At 40.0% G+C, this 13,121-nt stretch overlaps 1 protein-coding gene across 1 annotated transcript in view; it reads left to right on the top strand.

Moving 5' to 3' along the window:
• The window catches only part of MAP2 (microtubule associated protein 2), a 602,201-nt gene that overhangs the window by 471,836 nt on the left and 117,244 nt on the right, over positions 1 to 13,121 (top strand). Inside the window, exon 8 of the mRNA XM_030210839.1 lies at positions 1,264 to 1,341. Within this exon, the coding sequence (XP_030066699.1) occupies positions 1,264 to 1,341 (78 nt within the window). The remainder of the gene's footprint in view (positions 1 to 1,263; positions 1,342 to 13,121) is intronic.

Below are 13,121 nucleotides of genomic sequence, written 5' to 3' on the forward strand. Positions count from 1 at the left end.
ACTCCAAATTAGTGCCAATTAACACCAATAATTCATAGTAGCCAGTTATTGCTGTTAATTGGCTTGTTACCCAATTAGTTATAAGCATTGCAGGATTGTGCCAAAATGTAGGCACCCTTTATACAGTTTGGGGGTAAATGTATTTTCATTATCTGCAATGCAGTTAAAATGGGCTAAATGTATTTTCCCTGTGCTAACTGCATAGACAGACTCTGAGAATGCTCCCAACAGTTAGTACAGAGTTTTTGTGGTTTCCGAGTGATAATTTGGGCATTACCTTGAAGTAATGACCTCATTTTAATAAAACAGCCCCTTAGTGATTTATCACTCTTTCCCTGGTCACATCCTGGTGAGGACAACCAACTGCAAAATCACTCCCTTTTGTTTTACTACACTACACCTACCAACAAAGGTACATGGTATCCCTTTGGCATGGAGGAGTAGCCTAGTGGTTAGTGCAGTACACTCTGATCCTAGGGAACTGGGTTCAATTCTCCTGCAGCTCCTTGTGACTCTGGGCAAGTCACTTAACCCTCCATTGCCCCAGGTACAAATAAGTACCTGTATATACAATGTAAACCACCTTGAATGTAGTTGCAAAAATCACAGAAAGGCAGTATATCAAGTCCCATTCCCTTGCAGTGAGAATTACCAAATCAAAACAAGGGTCCCAGCAGTCACTGTTCACAAAGTCAAAGCGATTTAACCAGGCCAAATGCTGACCATTGCCAGCTGAATATTGACCCCTAAGAATTTGTATATATAGTTAAAGTGGCTAAATGTATTTCTAAAAAGGAGAAAAAACCTCAGCAGCCACATCAAAGAAAGAAAAATAGTATCTTCTTCTAATCATCAAAGACAAGTTTTATTTAGAAAAAAAGTTATTTCTCTGACTGAGTAAAAAAAGGCATAACACTAGTCGATTATCATTATTATTATTATTTAATTAGAGTTGGCTGCTGAAGTCTTTTTCCTTCTTTTTAGAAAGTTAGCTGCTTTAACTGCATGTAAAACTACTAAGTGAATTATTTCCAGCAATCTTAGAAATTTTTTGACTTCTTCAATGAAGACAGCTTCCTCATAGGCATGTTTAGTGACAGGGGTCACAAATGGATTTAAAAAAGGGAATTGTTTTTCCGCTTTTAGGTTCTTCAATATTAAATCCTCTTTACATTGATCACAAAACCCTATTGTATCTAATTTGATCTTGAAAATCAATGATTGTGTCTCATTTTTTTCCACATTGTTGTGCATTTTTTGCAGCGGTGGAAGAATCAGCTAACCTGCCTCCTTCCCCACCTCCATCACCAGCCTCGGAACAGATGGGCACAATGGAAGAAGGTAAGGACCTGTTGGGTATTATGTTCCTCTTTGATGGGGTAGACAACAGGCTTAATTTTTGTAGGATAGGCAAATTAATTCCAGATTTTACTCCATGCATGTATGCAGGGCCATATATGCATCTGAAATACCCCTATATGCAGGAAAAAGGTTCCATCTTTGTATTACTTCCTTCTCATAAGCACCACACATCCAGCAGATTTGTCTCCTTAAAGGTACACAAGTTGACAATGGCAAGCAATTCTATTTTATAGTGCTCCAAATGTCACCAGGCCCTTCCCTGTAATTTTAAGGGGTCAGATCTGATGGACTGCTGCTGCCCAGGCTTAATGCTTGGAAGAGTTTCTGCTGGGATGGAAGATGAAACGCCCCTTTCAGAGAAAGAGGAGGCACGACTTTACCTAACTGGAAATCTAGGCCTGGATGGATGGACTTGTAGCTCTGCTTTTATTAGGGAAATCAGAACTAAAAGTTTGTCCACACAAAAGGGTAATATCAGAGACGAATCTGCCCGACCTGTCAAAGCAGAACCAGCTGGTCATCTTGCTTCTGACTAAAGAATATGGAGGTTCTTTAAGTAAAAGTGAAGGAAGAAACAAAAAAAAAAATACTAATATAGAAAAATAAGTGAAAAGAAAGACAACGTTAACCATTTTGGTTTTTTCTTTTGCTGACCTAACAGGGGCAGCCAGAAAGATTTTCCAGGTGTTTTTTCTCAGTCATACTTTAATGGAAGGCAATTCTGCTGCTATTAGCCTCTGCAGAAGATGAGGATTTTAGTTCTTCTCAGGCAGTTCTTTGAGGGGCACTTTTACTAAGCTGCAGCAAAAAGTGGCCTATAGCAGTGTGAGCGCGTTTTTTGGACAAGCACCAGGCCAGTTTTTACTGCGTCCTGGAAAGGGGCCTTTTTTTAAGGGGCTGGAAAATGGATGCGCGGCAAAATAAAAACCAGCATGCGTCCATTTTTAGCTTGAGACCTTACCGCTACCTATTGACTTAGCGGTAAGGTCTTATGAGGTACCCGGGCAGTTGGCATGCAGCGCACACCCACTGCCTTTTACCGCCGGGTACGCACCACATGGTAGAAAATAGAAAATATTTTCTACCATGTTTGTGGCGCATTCCAAATTCTGAATTTCCGCCCAGGGCATGCGGTAACGGTGTTATTGCTGATTTGGTGCATTCTGGACATGCGCAGGCCCTTATGCACCTTTGTAAAAGGGTCCCTGAGTCTTTAAAGGTAGGTAATTCTTTAATTTGGGGTGAGAAACTTCCCAAGCACACCATTTCTATGTGTTTTTTGTGGGGAAAAAACATTTTCAGAGTCTTGCTTGACTTAAATTCCTTCCTGGGGCTAACTGGTCCCAGAGCTACTCTGGTGTCCAGATTCTCTTCACTCTTCCCAATCTGTGTTGGTTACCTCTGGTTAGAGATAAGGAATTTTTCCTTTGGATGCCCTTCTGTGTCTGTCCTTGTCCGACAGCAGTCTGTAGCTTGACTCTATCCCCAGAGGAGCCTTTTCTCTGCAGTGCCAGCAAATACTTTTTTCTTTTCTGTTGAACACATCCTCGTTCCATTTTTTTTTCAAAATCCTCTTGCTGAGGCCTACCTCCCCACACCACCTCCATCTGGTCTGTTTCTTGGATCTCTTCTGCTCTCACTCGAGCTGCATCAGAGGCATCCCAGAGGTCTAGCAGCATGTGGAAGTTAACCCTGTCACTGCTGGCAGGGTCAGAGTGAGTCTAGCAACTTCCTGTGAGTTTGACTGGCATGGTGTTAATGAATCCAGTTGATGTTTTGCGGTTAGCTGGCTGCAAGATTTACTTGAGTCCTACAACGAGCTGCACTACATCTACTGATTTTATGCCAACTAAGGAAGGAAAACTCTAGAAGAGTGAAACCTGTGTGGGAACGTTGTAGTTGCCATCTGTTGTACCTCCAAAGACCAATGGGAGTTTTATGGTCCTGGTCCTTAGGTGGAGGAGTCACGAAAAAATGGTGTCATAGACACATTGCATCCTCTTTAAAATCCCATGGACTATTGTGGCACACTGAGGGGAGTAACGTCTTGCGTTAGAAGGTTGCATCTACCATCTATTGTACTTCCAGAAACTGATGGAAGAAGTGTTGTGGTCCAGGTGCTCGGGAGGAGGTGATGTCAGGGACATGTTGGCATCCTATTTAAAATCCCCTGAACTACTGCAGTACACAGCTGTTGGTATGTGGCCAAAGGGGCACAACTGGCCCCTTTGGTGTTCCTTCTATGCCCTTTGGTGCCACCTGAATTTACAGGAGCTTTGTGTCATTTGTTTTTTTTTCTCCTTGTGTATGAAGGGGAAGCAGAAAGTAAAGAACATGCTTACCTTACCACACAAGTGGTAGCTTCTGGTCTGATGGATCAACAATTACAAGTATGATTAACTATGATCCACCCGCTTCTGCACAGGAATCCTGTCAGCTTTTGGGGGCATCTTTGAGTCCCTTTAATAAAACTCCTCCACTTCCACCTCCATCTTTGGAGTCTAGTGTTCTCCCTTTAGAAAATTAAAGTTTGGTGCATTCTTCCAAAACCATGGACCCTGTACTTAGAAATCCTGTTGAGGAGTTGAAGGTGGCTCTTTCTAAAGTGATTTATTTTCTCTGAGCTAGCTGGCTCTGCTCAGGGATTGGGTTTAGAAATTGCTAATGTTCAAATTCCACACATATGGAAGGCTGTCTCTCACACTGACTCTGTTCTGCAAAGTTTAGTGGATAAATTTCTTCATTTTCAAGGGATACAGTGACACCAAAACAGAGGGTATTACCAACAGTGTGAAGAACACCAAAAGAGGGTATCACCAACAGCATGAAGAACACAAAAAAGAAGTATAATTGGCCACAAGAAGAGGCTGGAGGAAGCAAACCTTTATTGAAGAACCTGACATGACCTGTGTTTCAGTGTAATGCTTGCATCCGGGATAATTGAATAGATGGGATGACAATTATATTGCTTCCAGCAAAAACTGAAAATGGGGTGTGATTTCATAAGACCACTAGGGATAACACTCTATATGTGCCATAAAAAATTGTTTATATACAGGTGGGAACACACTGAATGAGGAAATCCAAACTTCAACACTAAAAAAGTGGAGAAAAAAGACCTCAGAAATAGAGCTCAGCCCACATAGTTAAAGCTCAAGCTTAATGTACCATCACAGGTCAGAAAAAAAAACTCCACTCTTCATATAGTGCAAAAAAAGTCTTGTAAATCTCAAACAGGGTGAAACACCACATGCAATTATACAGGTTTAAATAATCGAAAAGCTTGTTTCACCAGTTAATGTTTTCTCATACAAGTTGACACAAAATTGTAATCCACTTATCTCACGCTGTCTTCACATCTTCGGCGATGATGGACCAAAACCTAATGTCTGACAAAGAACATATATCCAACAAGTATTTGTGTCTCCAAAACCCAACTCTGTATGCAACATGCACGGTCTTCAGCTTCCTCCTGCCCCTTCCTATGGCTGATTACACTTCTTTTTTTGAGTGTGTCTCAAGGGATACAGTGGTCAGACTGGGAGAATATGAAAGCAGAGTGGCTAATAAATTGGGCCAGATTAAGGAGAGTTTAGTATTACATCAGCATGTGGAAAATATGGAGATCTTGTTCAGGTTTTAAAATTTTGGATTTTTAAACTTTTTCCAAGGCTAGGTTGCTTTCTCCTTTAGAATTACGTAGAACATGATTTTCTTAGAATGATCCTATGAATTATCTAAATTGTTTTATCTTTCTATTAAGAGGATTTTTAGGGAAGGGGAGGAGGAGGAGGACCAAGACGTTTTGGAAGCTCTGGACACTTTTTGATGTTTCTGCTCTCTTTGAATACTCTTCTGATATTATTCTAAACAGAGCTACCTTGTTGGTCTCATTTCTTCATGAAGACGGAAAAATTATAAATTTATAATCCTTTTTTTCAAAGGCTTTAATTTTTTGTAGTCAGTGTCGTTTATGTGCAAATGCCTGGATCTCCTTTCAAGGAGTCAGATATGTACCCAAAAAGTCAGATATATTTTATAAGAACCTTTGCACTTAGAAACGTTTTTGCCAGACAAGACACTTTAAGGTAGTAATTTATGAATCTCTTTATGTAATATGCAAAATGGATTACATATCTGTTTAACATTTATTAAGGTGCTCTTTGATTTCTTTTTTTTCTTTTCTTTCTCTTTTATTGGATTTTCTTTTTTCTTTGATTTAATTATTTTCCTTGATGATTATGTGATTGTCTATATTTTTTTTATATATTTTATGTAGTATACAGCAAAAGTACTAATAAAAAAAAGAAAGAAAACTCTGTAACTTAGTAAGGTTAATGCTCAGTTCTTTATAAGCACAATGAGACTGGGCCTTCTTTTAGAGGGTCTCACAGTTATATGAGAGTTTAGTTTAATAATTTAATGTATCACTATTCAATTAGAAATATCATAACAGTTTAAAAAAAATTAAGAACATCAGATTAGTTAGGGAGAAGGAAAGAAATGAAGACCAAAAGAGGAAGAATGTTTAGGGCAGCCCCAGTATGACACAGCACATATTACAAAAGCATATGACAAATTGGGGGGGGGGGGGTTGAGTGATACAACATCAGTCAGGCAACCCAGTTCCTTTAACAAGATCCAAAAGTATTTCAAGTAAGAGTACAATGGCAGTAGGTATTGATGTTTATTTATATGTATTGTAACTTGAAGTTGTGGAATTGGGGCTGTATTTATAAACTTGCTAATCCTCAAATTTGGGTTAAAGTGAACATAAATGTTGGAAATTAAATTAAGTCTTAATATAATGTAGTCTTAATAACTTATATATGGGGTCCTTTTACTAAGCCATGGTAAAAAGTGGCCTGCGGTAGTGTGGGCATGTGTTTTTGGTGCTCACTGGGCCTTTTTTTTTTTTACCACGGCTAGGAAAAAAGGCATTTTTTAATGGGCAGTAAATGTCTGTTCGCTAAAATTAAAAGTAGCGCATGGATATTTACCACCACCCATTGATCTAGCAGTAAGGGCTCATGCGCAACTCGCACAGTACAGGCCAATGTGGCTGCGCTTCCTTTTACTGCTGGGAATGCCCAAAATATTGAAAAGTGAAGCAGCGTTTTATTTGTGAAGTGCTCTTAAAATGTACAGCCAGGGACAATTTTGAAAAATTTGTTGCGAGGAAACTATGAGAACTGCATTTCCTGTCGGTGGGCCTCATGAATGGAATTGCCTTCCCATTCATATATGGCTGAAGTTGGGCACTGGAGCTTTTAAGAAATTATTAAAGAGCTATCTGTTTGAGAAAGAATAGGATCTTGCACAAGCACGATGGAAGAAATTTATGATACTTTTAATGAATTTTATTATCTTAAGGCAGGGCAAGCGGTTAGAGTTACAAACATGACATTGAGTGGGTGGATGGAGTTGAAAGATGTATAATGAGGACAAGTGCGGTTGTATGTTGTTAATTATGCTGTGTTATTTTGATTGTAAACTTGATTATATTGTATTATGGAATCCACTTTGGCATAAAGTGGAATATAAGTAAATGTACATAAACATATGAAACAAGATGGCTATCATAAGTGCAGTCTAATTTTTGCTATACCATCTCCGGTCTTAGACTTACCAACTTGAGAACCACTAGGCATATAAGTAAACTGAGCATAAAAAAACCACAAACGAAGCAGAACTTCCCTTTCCCATTCATCTTTTTGGGTTTATATGAGCAGAAATAGTCTCTACTATTAACCTTGATGGCTTTTTCTACTGTAAGTTGCCTAGAATTTCTGGATCTGTTCCAGAGAATTTCTGGATCTGTTCCAGTTACACATCTATTGGTTCCTCCAAGGAACTACCCTATTACCTGTGTACTGTGGTGTTTTGTTTGTTTGTTTTTTACCTGTCTCTGTTCTCCCACACAAACACAAGATTACTTCACCAGGAAGAGCAAATTTGCAACTCTTCGTCCATATTGTAGCATTATTAAAAACAGTACGCAATCATTTTTATATATATCACTGAAGAGGGTGTGGATATGATTTTCTTTTGTTTAATAAGGATGTAGTAGCTGTTTTGTGTTCATAGAAACTACCATTCTCCCAGGAGCTATGTTGAGTTAAAAAATTGTGTTGGAGAGATGACAAAGATGGATATGGCTAGTCACACAGAATACTTACATGAATCAGTAGGTAATGCTGGTGGATGTATTCTACCTGCTAATGAATGTAATGTGGGCCCCAGCGCTGCCCCATATGATATAAAAAAAAACTTTTGTGGCCAGGGAATCCCTATGATCTGATCTCCCTTCCCCCTCCTGAGCCAAAAACTCTCAGGAGCAAATACATCCGCCTTCCCTCCTCTGGAGAATAGACTCTTCCTCATCCATGGCCACCTTCCACAAGGAAGACACCTGATGCCCCTGTAATTCTTAGTAGTCTAGTGTATGAGGCAGATACACTCCTGTCCTGTGTGAGTCCTGGCTTCAAAATGGCACTCTGACCCCTAGTGGTAGTTTTGCAGTACTAGTGATAGGGGTCCATTTTCCACTTAAGAAGCGATTGTCCAATAGGGTAGGCTTTGCTTTCAGGGTAAAGGTCTTGATGGAGGTACTGATCTTGGGAGGGAAGCTTGATTGAGGGCAGAAGGCCCTGATCCAGGGGCTGTTTGTTTTTTTTGTATATTTTACCTGCCACGCTACCTGACTGCTGGTAACACAGTTGCACTTAGAGGGTAGTTCTATAACAGTGTGTTTATTTATAGGAACCTATTCTAAGAAGGAAAGTAGGCACCTACTTTCCTCTATAGATTACTATCATAACAGGTGAAATATAAACCTGTAATTTAGGCTCAAGCACCTTTGCCAGCTAAAATGCCAGAGATACACATATAACTTATAGTTTTCTGTAAGTTACACATGTGTAAGTCCTGCCAACATTCCATTCAGATCCCACTTATGTGTACACCTATCTGTCAAATACATGCTTTTTAAGATGCGCATTTGGCAAAATTTTGGCATTTACATGCATGTGTACACACATACATGCATATACGGTATTATTCTAATCATTAGCTTGTGTAATCAGCATGTAAATGTTAGCACTTCATAGAATTATCACCGTAGTGCTGCTTCTTGATATAGCGTTAAGTTCAGATATGCTATCAGCAGTCGTGACAGCTAGAGGGCAGTACTGGCCCATGTACTAGTTGACAGTGCCAACCACGTATCATCTCTGCCCCTGACCTGCCTGGTCCCGCCCCTAATGTGAGCTAAGTAGCTAGCTCAGGATTTTTACTGCACGGGCTAGTTTTAGTGTGCAATAGCCGTCAGCCCCAATCTGCGTTAATGGCTACCACAGTCTATGAATATGTAGTAACTTACAACCAGTGATAATATAAAGTGTTTGCAAACCTATCATGCTATTTATTGCCATCTTCACTACCATATTTTGGCCAGATTGTTATGTCCTTATATTTCATGGGTTTTAGTGGATTTGGAATGTCCCCCAACTTCTTTTGCTATCATTTATGATGACTCTAAGGCTTAAGGTATCAAAGGCCTTCATTAAGAACTATCCAAGATTCCAAACACAAAATCCCAGTACTCTTGTTCTTCTGAACCAGCCATTGCAGAGATAAGTTTCTAGCTGATGGATATGGACCACAGCTCCCACTAAACCTTGCCAGAAGTGTTCTGTTATTCCAGTCAGAAAATATTACAGGGAGCGGGCAGTAAACATTGTCTCCACAGAATCCATAGTCCCTGCCACCCTACTAGTATTAGGAAGGCCCTTTCCCAAATTCAGCCATGGCAATGTTATTCACAGTACTGGAAATTATTATAGAAAGGCCAGTGGCTGAACACATGGCTTCTACTGCGAGATTAATGAGAAAATCTTCTGCAGCAGTGCAGTAAACGAGATATATTTAAAGCACAAGCAGATAATTATTAACCTTACAAAACGTTCATGCACATAAAATTTTTGTGAAGATGATATTTGTGCGCAGAACAACATTCCGTTTCATGCGCAGGCGTGTCCTGGCACTTTCGTTTTTGTTCAGATGTGCACAGAGCTGTTACCTCCCATTCTGTCTTTTAAAGTTGCAGGTATTTGCTATGGTTGCAGAAAAAAAAACTGACATTAACCCTTCTGTGCTGCCTTGGACCTGGTGGTGAATTTCTTGCGTTGTGCACTCATTAAAATCCCGTTTGCTTCTGTGCATTGCAGAGGAATACCTAATGGCCTCATTACCATTCATTTTAATATATTGTGCGCCCATGTATGCCGTGCAAGTTAACTTCCACAATGAACCCCTTTGTGTGTTCTGTGCCCAGTAACTTGTGCGCACACCTCACGTAGCTATGCGCTTATGCTTGCGGTTCCTTTCTGCATCGGACTCTAAAAGAACAACTACACTGAATGTGATATATTACAGGCCACTGTGTTGCATTTTCTTTTTAACGCTCAATCAACATATGACTGTAATTGAAGGACTTATTTCCAAAACTCTCTAAGTCCAATGCAACTACAATGAACTTATGGGGTTTTGGAACTAAGCCCTTCAATTTGAAAACTGCTGGCCAAAGTAGGTTTTGTGGAATAACTTAGAGCAATGTAATATTAGTAAATAGGCCTTACTGAGTAAATTGGGACCTGTGCTAATTAATATGAGAACACCACATTTTAACGAAACAATGACAAGTCAGTGACCAAAACCAGAAGGATGCTAGGCTGCATACAGAGAGGTCTAACCAGCAGGAAGGAAGAGGTGATAAAGCCGCTGTACATGTTACTGGTAAGGTCTCATTTGGAGTAGTGTTTTGGAGGCTGCCTCTCGCTAAAGCCATAGAGGCTGGGGTGGGTATAGAGGAATGCGACCAGAATGGAGAGAGGATCCTTCAGAAGGCATATGATAAGAGACTGGATGCCCTAAATACAGGGCTTTTTTTGAGGGGGTACTTACTGAGTACCGGCACCTTTTCCATTGTCTGCTAAAATTAACCCATTGTCCCCAAGTTTTAATGAAAGGGCTTAGGCTCTACACACCAATTTTGCCTAGTCATAGATACTCTGACTGGTTGCAGGGGGTCTGGCTATTGTGGGGTGGGCCCCTCAGTGATCACCCCACCCCTGAAGGGTGGCCTGGCATTTAAGTACGGCACCTTTTTCGCTAGAAAGGGACAGAGGAGGTATGATACAGATTTTTTAAAAATACTTTAAATGTATGACAGAATGAACAAGCCTTTTTCAAATGAGGAAAGACTCTAGAACTAGAGCCACAATATAAGGCTACAAGGAGCTATAATGAAAAGCACCCTCTGGAAATATTTCTTCAGGAAAGAGTGATGGATAACAGGAATGCCCTCTTGAAGGAAGTGATGGTGACAATAATGGTGCTGGAATTCAAAAAGGAGTGGAATAAAAACAGTGGATCCCTAAAGGACAAGAGGATGGAAAACAAGAAAAAGAGCACCTTAGCTCAAAACATGTGAAAAAACTGCTGTACTTACCCTAAAAAAGAATCTAAGGGGAAATTATCTTGAACTGGACAGCAAGTGCAACCCCAAAAAAGCATAGGCATGGGGAAAATTACCTGCACTTCATGGCAGCACTGTCAGGCAAAGTAGATGCATATTCTCGGTGCTTTGACCAGATTACTGCCAGTTTGTAGCTCACTTCCGGTATTCATCTTAAGCCTGGCATTCTGCATAGCTACATGTTGTCAGTACCTGTTTTGATTGACCTTGAGGAAGGCTTTATGCCGAAACACAGCCATGTTGGGTCAGGATTTTTTACGCCCGTGGCGGGTCAAGATTGTACATCTATTTGATCAATTACTGAAGAATAAAAGTCTTCAGAAGCTTGGACTTCACTTTTGTCTGATTCTTCTTGGAACATTTTATTTCGACTTCTTTTGGCTTTCCTTTGACTCACTGTGGAATCTTTGTTCCCCCCTTGTTTTGTTGTAGCACTGTGAGGCAACCCTACTGTGCAGATTGGATGGACCACATTGATCTTTTTCTGCTATCAACCACTATGTTAGTAAATGAAGCCTTTAAAACTATATCTGCCATGTAAATCAATTCAGTAAAATAGACCAGTATATTTATTGAACTGCTATATCCTCTTTCTAAATTTCATATTTTATTCAGTTTGATTGCCAAACTATGTGTTTGTAAATATCTGAATCTACAAATCTAACTTGTTTATGTAAAGTCTAAGACCCAATTACAAGGTTTACATAACTATTGGCAGAATATTTCATACCATCTTTCTTTTATTATTTGGCATTTATGGAGGTAAAACACATCAACAAATATGTCCTTGCCACAGAATATTAGATTTTTACTCCTCTTCTCATTCTGTGTATGTATTTTGATTACCACTCAAGCAGATCTTTTTAGACACACTCTGTCAGATGTTGGTATGCTTTATTTACCAAAACTGCTTTATTTATTAAACCTGCACCTAATACTTCCAGGCTCCAGAACAACCCCCACCCCTCAAAAGGACCTACCATGTCAATTATTGGTAGTCCAGGAGGTCTTCAGGCAGGAACGATGCCCGGTTGCTCCTGCCCAGTCTAGCACCATTACCAAAATGGTGCCCCTAGCAGTACACTAATGCTTGGGCTCATGTTTCCATATAAGGCCCTATTTTTATGATGGGGCCAGACTGGGCATCACTTCTGTCCAAAGACCCCCTGGACTACCAATAATCTACATGGTAGGCCCTTTTGGGGGTCTGGGTCCTTTTACATGTGGGTGGGCTTGAGCCTTTAGGGGATGAGGCTTGAGCTGGGTTGCTATGCCAGCTCAGGAGCTTCAGGCCATGGCTTTGTGGTTCTCCTGAGCTGCTGGATTCATGTTGTCTGTGGGATGGCTCACAAGAAGCATTGGGCCTGATATTCAGCCAGTGGTGGGCAGCGCGGTGATCGCCCACTGCCACCACTGACCCCAGATATTCAATGCTGGGCCATTTTTGGCGAGTGGCATTAAATATCTGGGTTTTCACTGGTTGCCAAGCACATATTCAGCTCTAACCAGGCATGGGCTAACACATAAAGGTAGGACAGCTATTTATGTGGTCCTATTTATGCACTAACCTTACCCTGTCAGTGCTGAATATTGCTGCATAGCTTTGACCCGCCTCTGGAAGGCCCCCGACACAGATTCATGCTAACAGCAAATAGCAGAGATTACCAGTTATCCTCTGCTGAATATTTGTAAACAAATCACAAATAATTATTCGTAAATGGAATAATCTTTATTCATACCAATCTCTTAAATAATTATATAAAATCATTTCCTCAACTCTTATACAATCATACATTCCTCCTGTCTAAACCACTCATTCCATCTATCTTTCTCACCATACACATCCACAGTGTTTCCACAAAGCTATGTACTTTATCCATAAAGCTAACATGCATTGTTTTCTCCACCATCTTGAAAACACGTATAGTATTCCTACTTTAATACATATAATATTGCTATAAGCTAAATACTTCAAACCTTCTAACACCACCAAATAATGTTTGCATTCACAGTTCTTCCAAATTATGTACCAGTTCAAATCCAACAGAATAATATTGTATCTTCGAATCTTCTTCCATCTGAACCAGTCCAGTACCTTCTAAAAAGTACTGCTGTTGTAGATACATTGATTAATAATATCACTCTCTGTGCAATTCATATCTTCCATATGATCAATCTTCATATTGCATAAAATCCTCTTCTTATTCAATTGCCAGTCGCT

The sequence above is a fragment of the Microcaecilia unicolor genome, chromosome 7 (genome assembly GCF_901765095.1).
Source record: "Microcaecilia unicolor chromosome 7, aMicUni1.1, whole genome shotgun sequence".
In the NCBI taxonomy this organism is placed as follows: domain Eukaryota; kingdom Metazoa; phylum Chordata; class Amphibia; order Gymnophiona; family Siphonopidae; genus Microcaecilia; species Microcaecilia unicolor.